Source organism: Takifugu flavidus, chromosome 5 (assembly GCF_003711565.1).
Source record: "Takifugu flavidus isolate HTHZ2018 chromosome 5, ASM371156v2, whole genome shotgun sequence".
In the NCBI taxonomy this organism is placed as follows: Eukaryota; Metazoa; Chordata; class Actinopteri; order Tetraodontiformes; family Tetraodontidae; genus Takifugu; species Takifugu flavidus.
In genome coordinates, this window is record NC_079524.1 from 15948837 (window position 1) to 15973976 (window position 25140).

Below are 25140 nucleotides of genomic sequence, written 5' to 3' on the forward strand. Positions count from 1 at the left end.
GTCTCCCCCTGCCTTGACTTGTGTCCTCAGCCGAGCCAGACGCAACTAAACACGCGTAAAAAAAAGTGCGTTCGGGATGAAGTAGCCGTGCGTAGTGACTGAAACACGTGTCCGGTCCCGCAGAGCACACAAAGGGTCCGTGCGGAGCTCCGCGTCAGCGGCGCTGCGCACAGTCACAGCGGAGACGTCACAGCCCGACGGCGGCACCAGAGCGGCACAAGCTCGGTCAACTGAGCGGCAACGAGACGCTCCGGAGCTCGGCCGGAGGAGGACGGCGTCTCTCTGCTGCGGAGCTAACTGCACCCCCGCTTTGGCTTCCTGCGCCTCCACCGACACCACCCCCCTCCCGAAGTAACTTTACCAACGCTTTCGTCTATTTCGAGGTGGGTTTTGGGGGGTTTTATTGAGCAAACTACAGCGAGGGAGCAGCGAGGGCACCGAGCGCCACGGAAAGGCGGAATAGCAGGCTTCCATCCTGCTGCCATAACCCGGGTTGCTATGGTGCTGCGGGGAAACATCCCACCTGCTGCTGCCGTCAGCCACAAAAGAAACGCGCAGACAGCTAAAGAATTCTCTATTTTCTGCTAGTTCCTCTAGTCCTTACTCTACTAGTTAGTTTTTAAATTTAAACAGCGCCAATGACGCGGTGACGCGTTGCTCCTGCAGGATCGGCAGTGTCATTTCTTGTCATTTTAGATGGTTTTGTTTTGGTCAGTGCTCCTGACTGATCTGAGAGCAGTTCACCCTCAGCGAAAAGGCAAACTCTTGATTCTTGGATCTATTTATTTCCCCAGAAGGAAGCCAGGATGGTGTTCATCAGCCTCAGAAGAACATCTCACACTGCAGCCAAGGAGGACAGGTGTTTGCACTGAAGGTACTCCTTCCATACTTTTGCCATAATATTCCGGGGTTTATACAGTTGCTGTGGGCAACAGGCAGTGCATACCAGCACCAGGCTGTGATACAGGGAAATTCCATTATCCCTCATCTCCCGCCTGCTGTGACAGAGGAAGAAAGTACCAGGAAGGAGGGAAGAACATTGAGTCAGAACAAAGAAGAAAACTCCTCAAAATCCGCCCGTATCCACAAAGGTGGCTCACACGCTCCTTCTTAAAGCCCGGCGAGAGTTGTTTTCAACTGCCGGTCTAAAACTATTAAAAAACGATTTCTCTATTTGTATGTTTCAGAAATTGTCCCTGTTGAGAATCCACTCCATTAAAGTTTGCTAATGGGATGGAGAATTTTCCAAACAGCTTAAAATAATAGCTATTTTCCATTTCATAAACTGACTCGAGGGCTTGAGGGAAACCAATAAGCCATTGTGGCAGTAGTGATATTAATACAAGATGTGGTTATTATTAACAGTTTCAGAAGTAATAATATTCTGCCATGGTGGATTCTGAAGTTCTCTAAAAATATCTTTAAACCAAATGTTGAGTTCATACTAGATGTGATGGGGAGCTGATGAGCCAAAGAGTTATATTATTCAAGATAATATCCAATAGGTTTTCATTAAATGATATTTATTCCAGGAAATAATTGGCGAAGAACGCAGACGTCATCTTAGGGACCCGCAAATGACAATTGATTCATTTACAAAACAACTGTAGGATTCATTATTCACGTAAGCGGTCGTGAGTCGCCGCTTGCAGCCTTTTAATTTGGCAACTTCAGCGGCGCTCACGGGAGAGCTCACGTCTCCAGAAATGATAGCGCACCAGTACGGTCGTACGCTTACACACCTCCGTCTCTCAACTGTCAGCGCGGGGGACTCTTCTGTACGCTAACCTACTCAGATGGGTGGAGATAGTGTTAGGAGAGGAGGGGTGAAAGGAGCGAGAACAGAGCATGACTGTGAGAGCCGGCGTTCGGCTCAGCTACAGAGTGACTCTTGTATCCAAGGACCAAGGTGGCAACGTATCCAAATGGCACAGAATGCTGTGAAGAAATGGTTGGGTTGAAGAAGCACTCAGCAGCACTCATGTAGACTCAACAAGCTGCTGGCCTACTTTCCTGGGGTACTTTGGGCATTTCAGACTGATTACCCCCCTTAAAAACACAAATTAAAAGTACATTTTGGTTATTCTGATGGCATTCTTAGATGTAAACTGGTCCACGCTTCTCTGTGTTTTTAGCAGACTGGACACAAGGTAGTAACACGCGGCGTGTGCCAAAGTGGGGAGCTAAGGATCATGGGAAAATCAAACAGCAAGCTGAAACCAGAGGTGGTGGAGGAACTAACGAGGAAAACCTACTGTAAGTACCGTTGACTCAACACGCTTGGTCCTCAGCTGCAACTCACCTCCCTGTTTGATTGGAAATTAAATATGTATCTGCTGGATAGCAAATGTGACCCGTTGCCACCGTCAGTCAATGTCTTTAAAAGTCTTTTAACAGCTCTGGAGGAGGAGGAGGACACACATCTGTAGGCTGAGCAGCAGCACAGATAAAGGAAGCCAGCGAACGCACCGCCACACCTATCACAATCACACCATTCCCACCTAAAGTCAAAGGTGGCAGCCCTCCACAAGCTGGAATTATGCTGCCGCCGCTGCTGTTGTCGTGACGTTACGTGCTGACGGCACCATTTCCGAGCTGTTGGCAAGTGTCCCTGATCTTCCCAACAAAAATATTGCCATCGCTCCAGCAGTTTACTTAGCACAGCAAAGTCTGTTCTGCTACGCATGCGTAATCATTTATCTCTGGAGCTTTATTGTTATTATTTGAGCAGCGCCGTGTGCAGGTGTGGGTGGGAGTTGACATCTATTGGCTGCTTAATGACAGCGTTATTTGTGTGGTGTGTCTTTCCACGGAAGGCTGTTATGTGGCAGGAAATTGCTGCTGAGGAAGATTGGACTTCGTGCTGGGTGTCCTCGCTCTCTCTCTCTCTTACCCTTTTGCTTGTCTCTCTCGCTTTATCCCCTAATTGCCCTCTTTGAGAAGGGAATGGAATAGTATAATTAGGATCTTATCTGGTTAGCATCGCTGAGAGGGGCACCGAGCTTTGTCTCTCTGGTCATTCTCCTTTGTTGCTCTCTTTGAGACGTATCATTTCTGCTTTCCTTCATGTTTTTCCAGTTTCTCTCCTCGCTGCGGCGAACATCTTTGTCTGCCATTTTAGCCACTGCTTTTCCTTTTGCTTCCTGACAGATCTGGGACTTCTTTTGTATGTTGCCTTTTGTTCCATGTTTGGCACTTAAAATCAGCAACCACATCAGGCCACATTTAGGTTTGGCAGCTGCCGCAGCCTCGTTTTACGTTTTTTGCGTTGGCTTTTTCGTCTTGTACGTGAGTCAAAAACAAAACGCGATCCTGAATGACTGGAGTTTATTTTTAGGCCTGTTTTAACCATGTCCACCCTCAGAATTCTGCTCTCCCCGCCTGTTGACACAAACAAGAACAGATGATGATTTGCATGCATTGTAAAAACGTGAGGACAGAAATAGCTGGTAGACAAGCGCCACTGTTCTGTGGTGGTGATGTCATTTGGAGCCAGACCTTACAGTAGAGACGTGATAATCGGCTTCTGCAGCTTGAGTGTCAATCATCACGTCTCCCCCCTGTTTTCAGAGCACCAAAGGAGTGAAATCGCATATGATAAATGCTATTTATTCAGTTTCGTTCAACTTGGAAGGGTTTAGATGTCCATTTTGTTCTTTTATTGTGAGCAACTGTGAGCTTGATGATTTTGTAGAGATGTGGAGGTGCCACACAAGCCGCTCCTTCAAACACGACTCTGTCCCCATTTAAGTGTCGTGCCTTTTCATTTTCAGCGTCTTGAAACAGTTGTAGCCTTTTGCATGCTGGGATGGAAAGAGATCCCACCATAAAAAGGCTCCTCTGGCTTCCCATGTAAGAAGGATTAGCGGGATGAAAGTGATGCGCACATACATGCGTGGTGATTTTGTATGTTGTCAAAGCCATGAGGAGGTTTGCAGTGACAGTGAGTTCAAGCCGGATGTGTTCTCGTCCCCTGGGGGGGGGGGTGACTGGCTTTATTATGAAGCGGAAGCCGCGGCTGACCCCGTAGTTCCTACCTTCTTCAACTTTTGAGGCCATTTTAACGAGAGCTCCACTGGGCTCCTATTCATGAGATTGACCCTGACATTTATTGCTAAGTTAGTTTCCACATCCATGGGTTAATTCCAGTTAAAAGCTGAGCAGATCAAATAGAGGGGGGGGGGGGGGGGGGGGGTAAGAAAGGCAGGCCAAAGCTAACTGACTTGCTCTCTTATCAATAGACACTCTGTTTATTATTCTCTAGCGCTCCGCTGTCAGTGGGGATTATATTTACTGATCTCTGTAATAGCGACTGTCTCTTGCATTTAAATGTCAATGTAAACGTGTCACTTCAGACAGGCCTAGTGCCCCATTGTTTCTCTCATGGGTCTTAATAATATATGAAATAAAACATATGTTACTTACATGCATTATGAAAATCATACAATGCCCTAGAAACCATGAGAGCAGCTTGGATGAATCATTTCGTTGGCGTATTTTGCCAAAGCTAACAGAACATATATAGCTAGGCTATTAAGGATTAATCTTAAAGTAAATCATTACATGTTTAAGTTTGTCACCCAGCGTTACTGAGTGAGTTAGTTAGTTCACGTTTGTTTTGCTATTTTTGGCCTTTCACACCCCGTATTTTAATGGAGGTTTCCTTCGTGCAGCTCCGGCACCAGTACTCCTGCTTGGCAAAGGGCTAAATAAAGGTTGCAGATATGACAAGGCAGCCGGTTTATTTATAACTCGCAGCACCGATCCCAGATCTTAGTGTCACAATCCTTCCAGGTCAAACCGTCTAGACTTAAACATGTTCAGATTAGCTAACAAATTAAATGCCACGATGTCCAACTACACAGAACAGTTGAAGTACAAAAACTGGAGTAATGCTGTTAAACAAGCCGGTTGAAATGGATTCTGTCTCAAATGACTTTTCCACAGATGCGGCGATCCAATAAAGCAGAATAATTGTCAATAATAATTTGTAGCGCAGTGTAATCATCCCCAAACACACCCGGCACGACGCTTTTGCCATGTTTCAGTTCATCCTGCTGTAGACATCACTTCCACTCCCTCAAAGCTGTTCATTAGCAGAACGTAACTGTGCCAAATGGCACCGAGTTCTGCTGCTGCCATCAAACATTGAACATCTTTGCCTTCTACCAAGTGGCCGTATTCTTGTGTTTGATTTCATCTAATGATGTCCGTCATTAAATTTAATTTCTCACATACAAAAGCTGTTATGGAGCGCTGAGCTGAGAAGCGGAGGGTTCTCGGTTCGAGCCCCGGCACGGACGAAAACATGGAAGGTGTTTTGGTATTGGGGGGAGTTGTCAGAACACCTTCAGAGCACTGCCGAGGTACCCTTGAGCGAGGCACCGAACCCACCGACCTTGCCTTTGCCAATTTGTGCAGCCCCTGTGAAACACAACAGTGTAAGATCCTAGTTGAAAATAACAGAAGGAACGATTTCTGCCCCCTTTAATAGTCTCATGATGGTCTTAACAAAACATTGTGCTTTTACCAGGTGTTATTTTTCATTTCCACCACCATGTTGTGGGAAATCAACAGATCAGAGGGCCTCTCATACTGGTCAGACGGCCACACATTCCCAATAACCCCAGTAATAGTTAAGGTTAAAACCAGCTTTTTCTGTGGCCCCTCTATGGCTGGTGTTACTGTCCGCTCTGCATCCACTGGTACCTGTGAGCTCCAGCGGCACCACAGGGCCAACAGGAGTAATCTTCAGGATTACCACAGCTTTCATTCAAAGCCCTGTTCTCTTTCCCAATGGAAAATCCATTGGAAGCAATGCCATTGATTCCCAGGCGTTATTGTCATCAGATCCTCTGATCTGAGATAGAAGGGGGGGGGGATTGCGTTCCTTGAGAAACAGAATGGGACACATGGTGGTAACATTCACAAGAGTTGATTAACGAGACAGCAGCAGTGTTTTTGGGAACACAACCGCACATCCTGCTGGAAGCATTCTCATTGTCTGCAGCCTCTTTGTCATATTGTGACTCGCTCTCGTGCACGTCTTTTGATTGGTACGACACATAAAGGACCGACGCTTTTATTTCTACGACCTACTCGTGGCGAGATATCGGCTCTCCATATATAATAAAATGTATTTGAAAGGACGGTGCCAGAATTAAGTGTGTTTATATTGTGTGTGTTATATTTATTACTAATCCTGTCTTTTCCAGGTCTTTTCTGCTGAGCTAATTTTCCTTTGTGTTTCTCTCACAGTTACAGAGAAAGAGGTGCAGCAATGGTAAGTCTCTGCATTTATTTTTATTTTAAAACGGTGGCGTGAGAGTCACACAGGATGCAAAGGCTTTTTTTCCACAAGCACAGCAATCACAGGGTTGTAATTTTGGTCCACTTATAAATGTCGTCTTTTCGAGTCTGTGGATATTGTGCATGAGATTTGTTTGATCTTCAATATTTGAGGCCTAAAGATAGTCAAGTCCCGAAAATAGAAGGACCGAATCCCCAGGGAGGCGAAATGACTTTGAAGCCCGATAAGACCGATAAAACGCTTCCACAACGCTCGGCAACCAACAAAAAAAGGATGTCTGATAAAAAAAGAATGACAGGAGCACCGGCTAGTTTAAATATGGCTAATAAACAGATTATTATGTACAGATAAGGCGGTTCAGAAACAGGCAGTAACAGCAGGAACCCAAGCGAGACGGCGACCACGGCAACGCTTTCAACAGGAATAACTGACTTTGAGGCAAATCAGTGACTTAAATAGTAGAAATTGTTATCCAAAATAATTAATGAACAGTATTCGGTGATTAGGTGGCTGCCCGCTGGTGCCGGCTTCAAAAGAGAAGCCAAAAAAAATCTTTAAGCCAAGCGGCACATTCAAAGCAGCACAGTCTTTAAAAGAAATTATGCAAAGATGCATTCAATTCCGCCTGGGTTTTAATTACTGCGGGTTCCCGATAGCGTAAAAACAGGATGAACGATGATAACAGCCACTCCCATTTGTTGGAAACGCCATCAAGGCTTCACTAGCCAAGCATTACTGGCCAGGCTTTCCTCAAAAAATGAGAATATCACTTCAAGATAACAATATTCAGACCGTTTGTGTTCAGCGCTAATTAAAAATATGGAAATCCTCCATTGATCTACGTGTGTGTGTGTGTGTGTGCCAGCTGTTTGTCAGGTTGCAGACTGTCATTTTGATGCGCTTCACACATACAGCGTGACAGATGTTGGAAACTCCACAGGCTGTGGTGAGGGTGCAGATCGTACTTGCACTCTCTGAATGCTTTTCTGAAGGCGCGGTTTGACAGCCCACACATGCGAGATCCTGTTTACAGTCATATTTCAAGGACTAATGGAGTCATTGCTGCCTGCTGTTGGAGGCTGTTCTTTAGGAGGGGGAAAGAAGAAAAAGAAAACAAAGACTTGTGCAACGTTTTCCAGCGCTGTTGAGTTTTGTTCTTCCGTTCAACACTCACATTCTGCGCGCGTGGAAAGACGTGTCGCTCGCGAGCTTGTCGCTGTACACGCAGCTCTTTACTGAGAGGAAGGAGCCAGGCGCGTCCCGAGTTAGGCTGCATTAGCCATCACTGAGGTTGACAGGTCCAGAGCTTCTGAGCCGGCGCGTCTCCGAGGCTGCCCGAGCTCACTGGGGCAGAACATCCCTCAGCCCCTCAACCCTCCGCCCCCCCACCGCCCTCGGCTGTGCCATCACTCTCGCTGCCTTTCAGAGGAACGTTTGCGCGAGTCCTCACTCGAAGATCATCAGCAATCAACACGGCAAAGTGTGAAGGATGGGAGGGAATTTTACCAGGGGAAATGCCAGATGGCGTGTAATTAGAGCACAGGCACAGAAGAATCAGCAGGGTTAGATAAATGTCTGTATTGTGCATTAAATTTGCTCCTCTCTTTAATCCTCTGCTAAGGGTACATCATCGAGGCTCTTTTGAAATCGATACCAGATTGTCATAGCGCAGCTAGACGAGTCTCCTGTAGATCTCTTTAGCGAACCGCTGCTGTATGTGCCAAAAGGCTGAAGCCGGTGCCAGCTATAAATACTTCATCTTCATGATGGCGCACAGTGACACACTGCCAAGTCCAGTGTTACGTTATTGCGCTGCTTCAAGTCCAGCCCTTGAGCGAGCGTGTCTCTCAGCACCCGTGTCACCAAATCTTCTTCACAACGTGTTCTTGTGAAATGAAGGTGATTCTGATCGGACTCTGATGGATCACATCGGAGAAACTGCCACGCTGCTTTTGTCCTGCGGGTCTCATCTCCTTACATAAGCCTCGTTTCTGTCGTCTGCTAAAAGTGGTCAACTCAACGGTAACACCGTGGTTTGTAAATAACACGCTTAGAACACGTTAATCATCTTGCTTGGTTATAATTGGCACAATGAAATTTGTGTGGAATTGAACTTGATATATTAGATTTCCTTATTTTGTTATCTGGGAAAGTTATTTCCCACAGGTCTCAGATGAGGTTTGAATCTCTTTATGCAGCCTTTTTTTTTTTTTTTTTAAATAACTGTCTTTCCTCAATAATACATCCCAGGACTTCAGTTGTATGTTGTCAGGAAGCAAACAGATGGTAAAGTACATTCATATTTGATAAATAAATGTGACAACATTATTGTATTTGGTAATAAATGGTACACTTTTCAATGCCAGACATGTTGGTAAAAGATCATTACACAAGTATTTGTGCCATTTTAATACCTCAGTCAGAAATAAGTATGTTTGGCACAGTTTTATTTTGCTGCCTTGATCATCTGCTGTGGGTCTTACTGTAACCTGTGTGTGTGTGTGTGCGTGTGTGTGTCCATTTTGGTTGCATTGGATTCAGCCAATAATGCAGTTTGTCTTCCTCATTGTTGACAGAGGACAAAAAGACAAAGTGCTCCAGTGTAGCATTAACGGCAGCGGGACTATGCAGGCTTCTTTTTTGGATTTGTTCTTGCTGGCAAACATGCCTGGAGCCTGAATCTGTTGATGAGGTCTGCATGAATGCGAGCCGCGCCGCTCGCGCAGGCTGCTTCGGTCGTGTCATATGGGCACCGAGTGAAAAGAAGGAGGTTGCAACTGTGTTCCTACGCAGCCAAAGCTAAACATGGGAAAAGGGAAACGTGTACAAATATATATGCCCTTAGTCAGTAATCAGTAGTCACAAGTGAAATGGGTCAACGCTGGATTATGATATGCATTATGTGGGCTTTGAATATCAATTGGGTTTCTTTTTCCATGTTCTGGTGTAGTCGCCTACAAAGCTTTCATTTTCCAGCGTGTCTCCTGATGATTCAGACGTGAAAATTACATGCGTTTCCGCCGTTCTTGCCCCTCTCCTTGCTCATTCCCAGCTGCTCCTCAAAGGAAGTTTCCATCTTTTCATCCACACAGAGCTGCTCTCCTGATCTCCCAGGCAGATTAAAAGTAGAGTTTAAGAGCTGTGTGAGTGGAAATGTAATGTTCTCGCCTGCATTCTCCTGCTTGCTCACTCACGCTCTCTCTCTCTTTCCGGGGCTGTAATTACAGGCCATGTTTTTGCCTGAACTGAATTTCAGATGAACACTCAGGCCTCCCTTGTGAACTTGTTTCATTTTTGATGGAAAGGAAAAGCTTTTTGTAATCCTTTGTTGTTTTAGATTTATCTTTTCCTTCACATCCTGCTTTTCAAACGGCATTTATCCGTGCAGAGGCCGACACCTCCCTCCATGACCTATTATAAGGTGGTGCAGGCTTCCAGGCTGCTGTTCTTCTTTATGGAAAACAACCCAAGGAAACCCACCTACGTTTGAGTGACTGGGCTTGAAATTGCTTATGAGATGCTTCTATATTTAGGCTAATAGAGTTATTAAGTCACTCTCTGGGTATGTCATTTCCAGGAGAGTGAGGAAGCTCTCAGAGTTATCTCCCAGCCATGCATATTATCAATAGGAGACTAGAGAGTAATTTGATTAGAGTTAACCACTCTGGACTTGGATTGGATTAAGGAGATCTTCTTATCTGTAAATGATACAAATAGCTTAGCAGTCAACCTTTTTAATCCAGCCTTTAGAAGGACTCATGCCAGCGTCTTGGCGTTGGTCACGTTATTGGAACGCTGTTTAATCACCTGAATCTCTGCTTTGTTGCGATCAGGTACAAAGGCTTCATCAAAGATTGCCCGAGTGGGCAGTTGGATGCTGCAGGGTTTCAGAAGATTTACAAGCAGTTCTTTCCCTTTGGGGATCCCACCAAGTTCGCTTCCTTCGTCTTCAATGTATTTGATGAAAATAAGGTTTGTGATCCAACTTTTTTTCCACATTTTTAAGGGATTTAAAAGAACTGTGAAAATATATAGATAAATGCAAGAAAGAGTTTGACTTTTTTTGAAACTTTAACTTGCAACTGCAGCATGATCCAAATTCATTTTACAGCACTATCATCTGCAGTGGTTAGCAAGAGGGTTTGGGTTTGAATCCCCCCTGGGGTCATGGCTTTTCCAGTGTCCAGTGGCTTCCTACCACCGAAAAAATATACACTGGACAACTCCAAATCTTCAGCGCCATTTGTGTCTTATGACTTCTACTGTATCAAACTGCACGTTAACTTCCAATGCTAATTATAAATATATCAACAGTTTAACCTCGATTTATATTTTGTTCTTGTGCAGGTTGTGAAAGAGCGTAGCAACTTATCCGTTTTCCAGAGTAGATTTAACACGAGAGCTTGGCCATAATGAAGTATAAAGAAAGAGAGGTTTACGCATAAATAGGTCATTATCAGTGCTGCTGTGTATCTTTTGAGGACATCGCAACAACCCAAATTTTGTTATTACTTGCCTGAAGTGATCCATTGTAATTATACAAGATTATTTGGGGAGATATACTGCGGATGAACAGCTTTAGGGGTGCTGCTCAGCCCCTGGGGGGTTTAATGAGTCCACTTTAGAAGCTACATGTCAAAAAGCTCAGACAAACCTACTGGCTGATGCTTATCTGCTGCCTCCAAGTGGCACCCCATATTTGAAGAATGCATTGATCCTAATAGTCTTTATAACTTTTGGAAGCAGCAGGAGACGTCTGCTGGAGACAAAGACAGCTGAGCCTACAGACGCAACCACAAGACACCCATTAAACATGAAATTACCGCTTGCCCACAGACGAGTCTGCTCATTGGTTTGTTTTGGAAACCAGAGTTCGGAAAGGTCACAATTCGGATCACAATTGTGCACAAGTGTCCTTTCACATGCTGATCAATGCTGATGATAATTACAGTCACTCCGTCCATCACGCCCATGTGAGGAGGACTTCAGGATTTAGCCTGGTGCTTTCATTTAACATGGCGGAGGCACCAGAGACACATTTGCTGTGTAATTGATCCTGCACATTTGCCATTTTGTGTCCGATTAAAGAAATCCAGTGTGAGAACTGATTATTGCACAGCCTAATAGGGCAGGAGCCTCTGAAGGGAAATTAGCATATTAATAGATCCTAAAATACCGATAAAGCAAAGGTATAAAATGATGTCTAATCCCTTTTAAGACCCCTTTCAAAGCTTTTTTGATTGAGTTAAATATAGATTAAGGAAGATTATTTTAAAAAGAAGCTTTAGGTTTGGACTTATAGTTTATTCAAATGCTCTTTTGTGCCCGTTTCCCATTTCAATCTTTGTAAATACTTTAACTTTAATTGTGAGTTTTCCAGCATGAGACGTGTTCCTGAGCGTTAAGTGCATTTGGGGCAGTATAAAATCGATAACTATCCATAGGGGCAGGAATTTACCCCCACTGAGTCCATTGGAAGTCAATGGCTGAAAGGGAGTTGGGAATTTTCAGACATATTCCAGCAAGATTGAGCGCCTGAAAAGGTAAAAAAGCTCATAGCTCTGAAGTCAGAGTGGGAGATTTCCACCTATCCCCATTCATTAGGTGGGATAAAATAATAGTGGGAAATACATAGGGGAAATACTTTGGCCTCATAATAGTTTGGGGATGTTATTTGCTTGTACGATACAACCTCAGAGCATCCGTCTCACTAATGACCACAGGTGACATGTTTCTGCCTCAGGAGAGAAGCAGGTGCAGGGCAAAAATAGCCAGCAACTTGGAGCACGACGTCTGGCCCCATTTTCAACCGAATGCATCAAGGACGTCGTAACGGCGCAGAAGAGAACAGCGAGTATAAGAGGCTCACCACCCCTCCCTCTTTGTCTCTCTGCAGGATGGACGCATCGAGTTCTCCGAGTTCATCCAGGCCTTGTCTGTAACTTCTCGTGGGACTCTTGATGAGAAATTGAGATGTAAGAAGATGCAGCATTATTATTGTCGTTACTATGATTAAAAATGGCTGCAACAGCCGGGAGTTTCATCACCTTATCATGACTTTAGGCGATAAATTAAAATAAGAAAAATCTAGAATTACTGCGTATCAGATTAACTGTAATTGAGTGTTATCTTTAGTTATACGCTAGTATATCTGAAACATAACCTATTTAGTTTATTTCTATTTTTGCGTCAGTATTTAAACAGACCTTATGTTGCAACATTTAGGTTTTAGAAGAAACAAGCATGGACTTTAACATCTTTCTTTCTACAGGGGCTTTCAAATTATATGATCTTGATAACGATGGATATATAACCCGGGACGAGATGTTGAACATTGTAGATGCTATATATCAGATGGTGGTAAGTTTGACCCAACACAACCAGTTCTGCAAACCAGTGCCCGATGTTTTTGGTTGGTGTGACCCACATAGGGTTTGATATTTTAGGGAAACACAGTGGAGCTGCCGGAAGAGGAAAACACACCAGAGAAGAGAGTGGACCGCATTTTTGCCATGATGGATAAGGTTAGTCTTTCACTGGCCGTCTTTGTTACTTGTTGATTTTTAAATGTGATTTTAAATGCGCATTAATGCTGAGAACAAAGCAGTGGACACAGGGATATCTGCAGCCAAATCTACCTCTGCTCCCTCAGCCATCGGGGGTTTCAAACCCTCACGTGTCAGTAACAAGTTACTGTTATTAATTATCAAGTGTTCCTGTTGCAAATGGCTGTTGCATTTTTAAAAAAAAATTAAATTGCTAAATGCACATTTAATTATTGTGCATTGGTTTCAACATAAATGCGCTGACACAGCCTCCAGTCTATAACGTTTTTGTACAGTCTTATGGTTCTCTCCTTCATTTGAACCCTAATTTCCTGCGCTTGGCCTCAGTGAAAGCTGAGCCGCCAGCCACACCATGGGTGTGTGCACCAGGACGGCAGCAGCCTGCTGGACTGCAGAGCTTTGTGATTGTCCTGGGAGTGAATGGCTTCCACGCAAGTGCAGCGAACCTGTGGACAGTCCAGCAGCCTGGAACAAAAGCATTGAACTTCAAAGTTTATATCGCCCCCTGCTGGGACCTTTGCGCTACTGTGACTTCAGGTCTTTCTGTCTTCCCTCCCCCTCCAGAATGCTGATGGGAAGCTGACTCTGCAGGAGTTCCAGGAGGGCTCAAAGGCAGACCCCTCTATTGTTCAGGCGCTGTCACTTTATGATGGACTTGTGTAATAGTGGAAGGTAAGTAGGGTTCTAATGGACGTTCAATGCACTTTTTTCCACATTGACGATTTTCAATCTCATGTTATGCTCCAGCTCTAAGCGAATACCAGAGTTATTGTAATAAAAAGAGAGCGAGAGATTTGGACCGAAACCTAACAGCGAGCAGACTCTTTGTGCTCTCAGTTTGTACTCATGAATTATTCAGTACGCTCCACTTGTTTGCTGGCAATCAAGTAATGTTGCGGTGATGAGTGAAGAGCGCGGCTGCCCTGTCCTCTTCCTGCCTAATGTAATGTATTGGCTCCTGCCAATTGTTGCTGACGTCCTGTTCAGTGTTTTGTCAACTGAGAAATGAGCTTGTGCCGGGCAATCTTCGAGGCAGCAACTGTGTTTTCCTGGTTTTCTCAGAATTCCCTCAACATCCTCGGCCCTCCTGACGCCGTTTTGTTGCCGTCTGTTCACTGGTTCTCAGACGGATCCAGCTCTACATCTTTACCTAGCACCGTGTCACCTGTATTGGGAGTTTTGACTTGCTTATCCCGGGAGTGGACCGCAAATCCTTTCTGTTGCACGGGCATCTGTGTCGTGTAGCTGTTCGTCTGCATTTTCCAGTACGGATCGGGAACCAATATTCCCTCCGATGTGACAGAGGACTCAAAACACATCAGCAGGACTTTCATTCCGTTGTCTGTGCGTCTGCAGCCATGTGGCACCGCACGCACTCTTGAGCCCCGTGAACTGTGTGAGCATTTCCACGAGAGTGGCGCTGTCACCCCCTCCCCGCTGACATTCCAGAGGACCGAATTCTCTGAGCTGCTCTCTGTGTGGGAACAGTGACAGCAGGAATATTACTCGGAGCAACAGTTCCGCTGCATCATCCCCACCTGGAAAGACTTATGGAAAAGAGCGACGGCAACATGTACTTCAAAATAAAGAGCAGCGCACTGTATATTTAAAATATTAAAAAATAATAATTTATTTTCTGCTTTGCTGCATTCTGTGGGAATTTTACCCCTAAGTTTGGAAAAAAGTCTTATTTTTTATCAGAGGTGTTAAATGGTGTTGCACCGTGTTTATTCTAATCTTCTGGTGTTTGCCGGGCTAGCAGCATTCTCTCTCTGAGTGTTTGAACAAGCATTTTCTATTGATTGCTTTATTATGTTTGCAAGTTGTGCATCCTATTGTGTTTTTACTCCCCCCCCCACCCCCAAGTTAGCGCCAGTGTCAACATGGTCACATCCTGAATGACACTCATTTTGAGACGTGACAAACTCTCATGGCCTCCATTTGAATTATGACCCTCTCTCTCTCTCTCTTCTCTCTCTCTCTCTCACACACACACACACACACACATTTTCAGCCCATTAAGATGCGAAAACAAGTCATCCATTAGGGCTGTGAAGCCTCTGTGAGCTCCGTGTTTGCCTATTTTCTATGTGTTTCTGCGATAGTGGCGCATGAAACGATGCCTTTTTTATTCTTACAACATCACAATCAGATGTTGTTTTTAATTTAATTTGTGTTTTGAGATCTTATGCCTTACAGTATGCAAGTCATTATTCACTAAATGTCATTTACTTGTTTATCAGCAGTATATGAGCACAGAATAAAATGCATTTAAGTGGCTAAATTTTCTGGATTATTGTGTTAACTCCATAAATAAATAAATATAAATGTGTGTGGGATGTCTGTGTAGATTCTCATTCATCCAGGTCCGAGTTATCCAAAGTAAGATCTCTGCGTCAACCAGACTTGTTCGGGTTTTCTTGAAGACGTTTCGTCTTCTCCAGAAGGCTTCTTCAGTTCTTCAGAACAAGTCCAGTCGATGCAGAGATCTTACTTTGGATAAATGTGTGTAGTTTGAGGAGCTGCCTCTATTAAACAGTTGTAGGTTTTTAATAACTGCTCAATCCTGTTAAGTTAAAAAATACAATGTCTCTATCACTAAAACATTAGTGTTCAGAGTTTGAAAAGGATATCAAATGTGCTGGCCCACTAAAACCAGTCCATTTATCCTCTGTGTCCTAGTATAACCAGTCCATTTATCCTCTATATCCCAGTATAACCAGTCCATTTATCCTCTGTGTCCCACTAAAACCAGTCCATTTATCCTCTGTGTCCCAGTATAACCAGTCCATTTATCCTCTGTGTCCCACTAAAACCAGTCCATTTATCCTCTGTGTCCCAGTATAACCAGTCCATTTATCCTCTCTATCCCGGTAGAACAGTTCATTTATCCTCTGTGTCCCAGTATAACCAGTCCATTTATCCTCTCTGTCCCGGTAGAACAGTCCATGTATCCTCTGTGTCCCAGTATAACCAGTCCATTTGTCCTCTCTGTCCCGGTATAACCAGTCCATTCATCCTCTGTCCATTTATCCTCTGTGTCCCAGTATAACCAGTCCATTTATCCTCTGTGTCCTAGTATAACCAGTCCATTTGTCCCCTCCGTCCCAGTAAAACAGTCCATTTATCCTCTATGTCCCAGTATATCCAGTCCATTTATCCTCTGTGTCCTATATAACAGTCTATTTGTCCCCTCCGTCCCAGTAGAACAGTCTATTTATCCTGTCTGTCCCAGTACAACAGTCCATTTATCCTCTCTGTCCCAGTATAACCAGTCCATTCGTCCTCTGTCCCAGTATAACAGCTCTCTTTAGCACCCCTACATTCTTCATGTTTAAAGTTTTTACTGATTCTCATCAGTTATGAATAACACGCTGGTTTTGCACATTGTCACGATGTTATTGGAGCAGGTTGTGCCTTTAATCGTGAGACACATTAGCGATGAGCTAACTGTTAGCTAGCTGCTAACATAAGGCAGGTAAAACATCAGGTGGAGCCGCGCTCCCACGCGCAGCCATGTGGATGAACCAAAGGCGCATGGAGGCATCATGCCCTGGCTGCGGGGCCTGCTCAGACCTGCTCTCCTCTCATTTACCACACAGGAGCTGAAATCAGACGTGGGGAAGTGCGGATGTAGGTGCGGGAACATTTTGGATTCCCTTTGAACTCGTCCCAAATGTTGCGTTTAGAGACGACGAGCAGCAACAAAATGCAACAGAGTTGCTTCCGCTGGAGGAGGATTCCAAGAAGCGTACATCGGGAATTCAGTTTGACTTATCGGGAAATTCAGGGAGTTCAAATAGTATGAAGTCATCAATCACAAACCTGTGCTTCTCTCGTGACATTCCTGCGCAGCTTGTGGAACTTCCACCCATTCATAATCCTAAGAGATATTTCTCTTGTGTAAAATTAGACTGGTGTCAGTCGAATATAAACGAAGGCTATTTATAAAAAAATAAAAAAAGCAGACTGTTGCTGAGGCGATTTCCCAGCCGGAATGTTTGAGATAGAGAATCGGACACCGCTGGTAATGTGCGTAAAAGTGTTAAAAGTGCGTCGAGAATGGAGTTGGGGGAGTTGATTAAGGTAAACGACGCGCACGCACACACACGCGCGCGCACACACACAGGTTAGTTCTCGGGAACCTTTTAATACCCATCTCTCCGCCCCCGTTTGGAGCGTCAGAGCAAAACCTCTCCAGGGGCTCTCCAACACAGCCAGTCCACCCGCTCCTCCAAAACTTAACGCACGTCTGCGCTCCCGTGGAACTACTTCACTCTGGATTCCGTTTCAGCCTGTCGCATTGTTCCAAACATCTTTCCTACGTCTTGGAATTGCTCCCAGATTTGGAACCGGACTGAATTCGGAACTTTTTAAAAACTTTTTTTTGAAAAAATCTTTATTTCTAAATCTGATTCACGTCCTTCCAGCTGACTAATGCAAATGTGAAAGATGTCCCGCGTCTTATTAAAGTGCTTGGTGGTGGCGCTCTGTGTCAGTCAACATCGGCTTTTTGCCGTCGCCGGGCCTGATGTGGAGGATGGATCCGATGACAGCGCGTCAACCCTGGCCTTTGTCTTCGATGTTACCGGCTCCATGTACGACGATCTGAAACAGGTGATAGATGGCGCCTCCCGGATCCTGGAGAAGACTCTGAGCCGGAGGACCAGACCCATTAAAAACTTTCTGTTGGTTCCTTTCCATGACCCAGGTACTCAAGAAGGTTCACGTTGTCCCTATAAGAAAAAAAAATGGCACGTTGCTTGTTTATGTTTTGAATTCCTGTTGAATTTTCATCCATTTCAGCTCAATTGCCACACATGTGACCCAGATTAGGATGGGAGGGTGGTGCAACTCTAGAGCCTTCTGTTCACCCCAACCTCGGAGGTGTCCAGAAGGACTTAATGACTAAAGATTTCATTTTTAAAAAAAGAAAGAAGCAAATGTCTTCCAACCAGTGGCACATGGCCCTGTGCAAGGGCATGGATCACCACATTCAACTGTTACATACAGCAGGAATGTTGTCATTTTCACAGTGCCTGAAGGGGGTGGGGGCTCTGGGACAGGTAAGACTCTCTCTGACCCTTCCTCCTGCATCTGTCCTGTATGGGAAAGCTAGAAAATAAGAGTTCTCTAATGGGGGAGGGTGTGAGCACTGATGAGAAGCATATGCTGTCTGCTTGTGTGTAATTACCCCAATCACCCCCCACCATCACCAACACACCCCACCACAAATGCACACACCGTTATGTTACCCCTCCCTCTCCTACAGCCACCCAAACAAACCTCGGCAAAAAAGAAAACCCTGTAGCCCCCAGTTTAACCAGTCAGGAATTGGGTTGGGGGTGGTGGTGTGCTGCGCTAACTAACACCACACATTCTGTCTGTGTGTTTAATGTGACCTGCCCCTCGGGGGCCCTTGTAAACCTCCAGGACTGCAAAGAAGCCAGCTGACAAAGAGGCGTGACAGTGCTGTCCGTGTTTTACAGATGCTAACGGGGATGAGTTGAAAGGCCACGCTGTTGGGGGTGTTGGGGAAGGTGGGGGGAGGGGGGGGGGGTGACGTGATGACGCTTCAGGACTTCCGAAAGTTTGAATCACAAGACCTCCGTTATGATGATGAGCTTGTTTTTATTCTCTCTAGCCAACCTCTTTTATATCATTTAGTAGGATACCAGGCCCTGGCAGAGTCCTACCCATCATGCAATGCTAGACCTAATGTCAAAGACCCAAGGAAGGTCTTGTCATTTACAAGAAGGGGATCTAATGAATATTCATTCATTCATTTAAGTGGGAATTCTACATGTAACCTCCTTTGCACAGCACAGGGTGTCTTGTCACCTAAATGGATTTCCTCTGTGTGTTTGGAATATTTGATGGTTTGCATTTCTTCCCACACAGATATCGGCCCGGTGTCCATCACCACCGACCCCGAGAAGTTCCAGCAGGATCTGCAAGAGCTTTTTGTTCAGGTGGGAACCAGAATGCGGTCCTGGATGTGCAGCCATCTTGTTCTGAAGACGGTCTGCAGTGGTTCACACGCTGCCGGCAGTGCTTCTGTCCCCTTGTTGACATATTACATGAACCCAAATGATCTTTTTCCTTGTCTTCTCTCCTCAGTAAATTGATTAATAATGGATATTTAACTGTAATTTCCAATATTTTAATATCCAGGCTCCGGTAGATAGGCTTTAATGTGACATCCTAATGTCACATTTTCAGTGAGCACGGAGACGATGATGTGCAACAGCGTCCGACTGTGCACACAGTCAATTTTAAACATTCACAGAGACAAACGCAGTTTGAGCAGAGGGGACTCTTTTCCCTGCAGTATTTGCCATGACTCATGTTTCTGGCAGAACTGCACCATGACAGTTGTTTGTGACTTGAATCAAACACAATAAAGATATTTGGACTTCTGGGATTACGTGATTGCGTGTGATCCTGTCACTCAGGGTGGGGGAGACTGTCCCGAGATGAGCGTAGGAGCCATAAAGAAAGCCCTGGAAGTTTCCCTGCCGGGCTCTTTCATCTACGTCTTCACTGATGCCAGAGCCAAAGACTACCGCCTCAAACGTGATGTTCTACAGCTGGTGCAGCTTCGGCAGTCACAGGTACACACTGTGACACCTTGGGATTTTTTATGCTAACTTTAGATATTTACTAGATTTGTGTATTAAGTTATGATCAGTCCATTTAGTCTTCAATATAGTCCACTTACCCTCTGTGTCACGCAATAATCTGTCAGTTTATCCTCTCTGTGTCTTAAAATTCTAGAGATATGCGTCTTTTTGTACCTAACCTGACGTTTGAATAGCTTTGCACACACTCACAAAAGAAGCCGGTCATGCTGTGAAAAATCTCCATTCCAAAGGAGTTCCCCAACGCTCTACCGGGGCAAAAAAGTGTCTTCAAAGTTCCTCAGTCAGAGACTCCGCGTCAAAACTTGACAATACGCGTTAGCGTCACCTTACAGCCAACTGGAAATGAATGAGCAGAAAGCAAACACCGAGCAGGCAGTAATCTCCATAACTCTCATGCCCCCCCCACTCTTTCCTCCTAGGTGGTGTTTGTGTTGACCGGGGATTGTGGGGACCGCTCTCACCCCGGCTACAGGGTCTATGAGGAGATTGCTGCCACCTCCTCTGGACAGATTTTTCACCTCGACAAGCAGCAGGTCAATGAGGTGAGAACATGACAGCGCTGGTTTGCAGTGACCTCATCCAGTCTGCACATACACAACAAAGCATCACCTCCCACCTGCACATTACAGCTCCAAGATGTTCCAAACGCTTAAGAACAATAGCTATATTGGTTAATTTGATTAATTTTACTCTGCCAGTGGAGTATGCTACAGCAAGTACAATATGTCTGAGGCGGCGATGTCGCTATCATGTGAGCATTGTTTGGATTGTTGTGCATGTGTTATTCATGTTACCAGAAGACTACACTTTACTACATATGATGTGACACATCCCTGCCACCTTCATTTAAGCACACAAGGGAATCGGACCAGGGGAGCCTCCACACGTGGTCACACGTGGAGCAAACAGCAGGAGAGCAAACGTGCTGTTTTCCTGCACAAGCAGAAACTTTTCTGTCCCCTTGTTGGACTATTTCAGGCTGTTCTTACACTTTTCTGCTTTCAAACCAGTCATCCACACTTCCACCCGCTACTCACGTTGTGGTTGCGATATATTTACATGAACTCATGAGGAGTTGGCTGAGGAGAGCCGTGTGTTAACACATAAAGCCAAAGGGTTTTATGTCTGACATACCTTGTGATGAGGAGTCCGACTATATTTATGTGTAACTGTGTCCTCTGAGTTGTAAACACAGAGGTTCCTGGGGACAGTGGCATCCACAGCTGTCTTTGTAGGAGTGTATCAAGTGTTGAGAGAGTTTATTTAACTGCAATCTGGTGTTCTTATTGGGGTTTTTATTCTTCCCATAGGTTAATCTTATTTCATCAGATTTTGGAGATGATTTGAATCCAGGAATTTGTTTAGAATTAGAACACTGGAAGATGGAACTTTGTTGATAACTTTGTCTTATTAATTTATTTGGATGAATGAAAAATTCACGGCATACTTAAAGCGCATTAGAACACTGAAAAAGGTTTATTGATAACTGAAGAACCACTTCCATATATCCTCCCAGAGCCATACATATGACCTGTGGCTTTGAATATTGTGGTAACTTTTGGCTGGAATCATATTTCTGCAGGATGGGTAATATTAGAGGGGATGGTTAAAGCTTGGAATCAGATTGTTTTATCCATCTATCTAGAAAAAGAAGAGAGACAGAGAGAAGTCGCCAGACAGTCAGAACCCTTGTGTGACCTGCTGATGCAATAATGAGCCCACTTAGAGTAATCGAATGATTGTGTAGCTGATATTGAACCTCCTAGTCATGTGATATGGGCTTAGAAGCAGCATGTAACAGAAGCATTGTTTCAGAAGCCAAAGACAGCAAAGCTCACTTCCCAGCAGATGCATAAAAGAAACCAGAGGTTCCTCTGGAAGAGACACAGTTGAACTGCATGTCAGTACAGGAGATGGCCAGGAAGGGCCGAGTCAGGGCCTGTGCACCGGCGGCCTACTGAACCGCTGAACTCTGATGTGTTTGAGTGGCTCTGTTTCCTGTCAAGTCATGCTTGAATGTAGCAAAACATATAGTGCCTGTCTGAGGTGGTTCGGTTCATTATCACTCTATAATGCTGCCAGCTGTTCCCGTATGAAGGGAATAGGAGACCTAATTCATTCTAGTCCTCACACCTCAATTCCACATGGCTTTGTGCAAAAGTAGCTAGAAGTATTTTCACATGTTCTTAGTCTGCTGTTGAATGTAAACATCTGAATAGTTCTGAACACATTTTCATCCACATGAGACTCAGACCTGTGTGATTATAGCTCACGGGTGTCATTCTTCAACCAAATTAATGCAAATCCCTTAAGCCCAAAAACCCTAGGAATTGTATGTTCTAACCAAAATATTTAAACGTAATAGCAAAAGTATATGTTTATATCCCATGCTATGTCCTTAGATGGCTTCTCTCTGCCTGCTGGGGTTGGTCCCAGTCCTCACACAACAGACATTAGTCAGTTGTGTTTGAACGTGACTGCTGATGACTGACAAGAAGATACAATGGGTGTAAAAGGTCTACACACCCTGGAAAATGACCAGGTTGTGTCAGAAGATTTAAGTCAAATAATGCAGTTGCATATTTCTGCAAAACATCTTGTAGCCAGTCTTGGATGATTTATCCATCTTCCATCTTGTCACCCACCAAACCATAACAAAAGGGGAGATTAATGTCATATGTGGGAGACAGCCCCCCCCCCCCCCCCCCCCCAACCCCATATGAGCCATATCTTCTCCCTTTGATGACGATTGTCTTCACTGAGGTCTTGGAAATTCTTTTCTCTTCTTCTGACTGATACCATTCGGGAAATTCCTCTGATAGCTTTGGGATTAATCAGAGTCCCTGATGGCAACTGATGACTATTAACATGGGTCTGAAGGTGAATTATGAACACAGCCACACCCCCATTTATCAGAGGGGGGGCATACTCATGCAACCTGGGTTTTTATTAGTGTATTTTGAACCCTAACAAATTATAGTTTGTTTTTTGACATTATTTCTCTTTATCTAATTTTTTTACGTCACAAAAGAATTGGCATTCAAATTTTTACGTGCACTGCAAGCTATTAGTAACACATCGTGGTAACCATGCCAACCTGACCCACCACTAGCCTCAAGGGTTAATCAAGAATCAGGACCACGGTGATTCTGTTGCTCACAGAATATATGATGTGATGTCTGTTTTCAGATGTAAATGGGTTTTGAAGGGAAATAAAGTAGGGATTAGCATTGTGGGACCTGTTTAGTGTTTATGCCTATCAAGCTGCAAATAACACTCAGCTCAAGTGTCTCCAAGAGCTAGCTGTAACATGGCCCCTTTTCTCATGATGCGAATTGTGCTACAAATACAACTTGCAATTTCAATAATACATGGATTTATTTGTTTTTGACTGTCAAAGCCATCACCAAGAAGGATTTAAATTGAGATGGAAGAGGGTGGAGGCTAATAAATATTCAACAGTGAAAATGTAGGGAAGATTTCACTGCAGTTGCTATCTCCACCTGTCTCATGCTGTAGCAACCCCTTTTATGCTACAGCTGCCTCTCATGCTGTAGTTGCCTGTTTCATGCTGTAGCTGCCCCTTTTATGCTACAGCTGCCACTCATGCTGTAGTTGCCTGTTTCATGCTGTAGCTGCCCCTTTTATGCTACAGCTGCCTCTCATGCTGTAGTTGCCTGTTTCATGCTGTAGCTGCCCCTTTTATGCTGTAGCTCCCTATCTCATGTTGTGGCTTCCTCTCTCTCATGCTGTAATTGCCTGTGTCATGCTGTAGCTGCCCCTTTAATGGTGTATCTGCCTCTCTTGTGCTGTAATTGCCTCTCTCTTGCTGTAGCTGTCTATAACCTGCCCACCATGGACAAAGCAGGTGTGTTACAACCCAACAGAGAGGAACTAGGTTTACATCTGGGATCTATCCACGTTCATAAATTCAATTTGCAGTCCAACATCATCCTGCAAATATCAGATGTTATAGTGGTTAAACCTGAGCTGAGCCCCCATTGGGAGGTCCAGTGTCAAGCTGTTCTGCTGAGCCACAACATAAACTTGAAATTTTCTCGTACGATATCAAATCCATGTGACTGAGGACAAAATATGCCACTGTGGCTCATCTGGCATTCTATCAAATCTAGCAGCGGGGGGGAAGGGGGGGGGGGGGGGGGGGGGGGGGGGGGGGTCCTAGCTGCAACTGATAACGGATATCTGCAACAGCACTTGGAAACACCAGTTGTTTGGACTCCGGAATACATTCGTGGCCATTCAACTTAATTTATGTGTATTCATATATTGTTACAAGGCATTCGGAGACTGACCACAATCAAGCAACAATGGCAAAAAACCCCACCAGTAAACAGTATAAAACCTTGAGCAGGACCCTTATTATATAGGTAGACCATCTTTCTTAGGGTTGGCTGGGAAACATACATTGTACATGTAAATGGTTTCCTAAAGACATACGACTAAAATTTAATGGATCAATGAGTCGGTGATGCATGTAGAAAGACAAACAGAGAGAGAGAGGGAAGATAGACTGTAGCTATGCAATCACAAACTATATGTTTTCTCAGAGAGGAAGGGTCTCAGGTCAATCTCAATAGTAGAGAGGAAGTAAAGAGGGAGTCAGCTTCCCAACACCTGGACAGGGAGCTGGTTCCACAGCAGGGGTGCTGAAAGCTAAAAGCTTCTTTTAAAGATTCTGGAAATCTAAAAAAAACAGCACTCTGAGAGTGGTGCCGTCTATTCTAATGGTGCAATCAGCTTCTACAGAGACAGTCTGATAAAACCTGGCTAACTCTAATGAAACCAACATCCAGCAGGAGAAGCGTGGTCACTAACATCCCACTGAAATTTAACTGCAGCATTTGGGACAATTTAACAATAGTCAATCTGTCTAGAAGTAACAAACGCATGGATTAGCTTTTCCACATTATTTTCAGTTAGTAAGATCTTACCAAAGATCTTCAAATGAAAAAAAGAGCCTTTTTGTGTGCAAGTGAAAGGACAGATACTAATCAAAGATTACTCCAAGATTCCTCACAGAATAACTAGAGGCTAAAAAGAGGCTAAAGGAATACAGAGTGATGATGTGATGAGCTCATCAATTCCTGAGCAGCTTAGGACCAAACACAATGACCTCAGTCTTGTCCGAATTAAGAAGAAGGAAATTTGAGGTCATCCAAGACTTGACATCTTCAAGACCAGCCTGAGTGCTCTGTTTCCTCTGATTTCATAGATAAATACAGCTGAGTATCATCAGCATGGCAAAGGGAATTTATTTGATGCTGCCAAATAACAGTTCCCAAGGGAAACATGAACAAGGTGAAAAGGATTGGTCCAAATACAGACCCTTGTGGAACTCCATGACTAATCCTAGTATATGAGGAACACATATCAGGAACACGAACAAACTTGAATGCCGCTAGTAAATATGATCTGAACCACCTTGATGCTGTCCCTCTAATCCCAGTGACATGTTCCAGTAACAGCATGCTGATCAGCTCTATCAAAGGCAGCACTGAAGTCCACCAGGACCAGTACAGAAAACAGTCCACTCTCTGAAGCTCAGAGAAGATCATTAAAAACTTTAACAAATGCTGTTTCTGCGCAGCGATGACCTCGA

General features: G+C 44.5%; 2 protein-coding genes across 7 annotated transcripts in view; both read left to right on the forward strand.

The window, feature by feature from the left end:
• LOC130525822 (neuronal calcium sensor 1) lies at window positions 1-15215 on the forward strand. Of its 6 annotated transcripts, none has more exons than XM_057033026.1 (10): window positions 1-383; window positions 795-874; window positions 2139-2256; window positions 6259-6283; window positions 10144-10282; window positions 12207-12285; window positions 12582-12670; window positions 12757-12834; window positions 13441-13548; window positions 13939-15215. In XM_057033026.1, the coding sequence occupies exons 3-9, from the start codon at window positions 2193-2195 to the stop codon at window positions 13537-13539; spliced, it is 573 nt and encodes a 190-aa protein (XP_056889006.1). In that variant the 5' UTR covers window positions 1-383; window positions 795-874; window positions 2139-2192; the 3' UTR covers window positions 13540-13548; window positions 13939-15215. The 6 variants fall into 6 exon arrangements, with proteins under 6 accessions (XP_056889006.1, XP_056889009.1, XP_056889005.1 ...); XM_057033029.1 differs by having other exon boundaries at window positions 1-351; XM_057033025.1 differs by having other exon boundaries at window positions 2-383; window positions 2136-2256.
• Window positions 15216-17060: 1845 nt separating this feature from the next.
• The window catches only part of hmcn2 (hemicentin 2), a 47239-nt gene continuing 39159 nt past the window's right edge, over window positions 17061-25140 (forward strand). Inside the window, exons 1-4 of the mRNA XM_057033031.1 lie at window positions 17061-17587; window positions 18778-18848; window positions 19332-19490; window positions 19940-20062. Of these exons, the coding sequence (XP_056889011.1) occupies window positions 17329-17587; window positions 18778-18848; window positions 19332-19490; window positions 19940-20062 (612 nt within the window). The 5' untranslated portion in view covers window positions 17061-17328. The remainder of the gene's footprint in view (window positions 17588-18777; window positions 18849-19331; window positions 19491-19939; window positions 20063-25140) is intronic.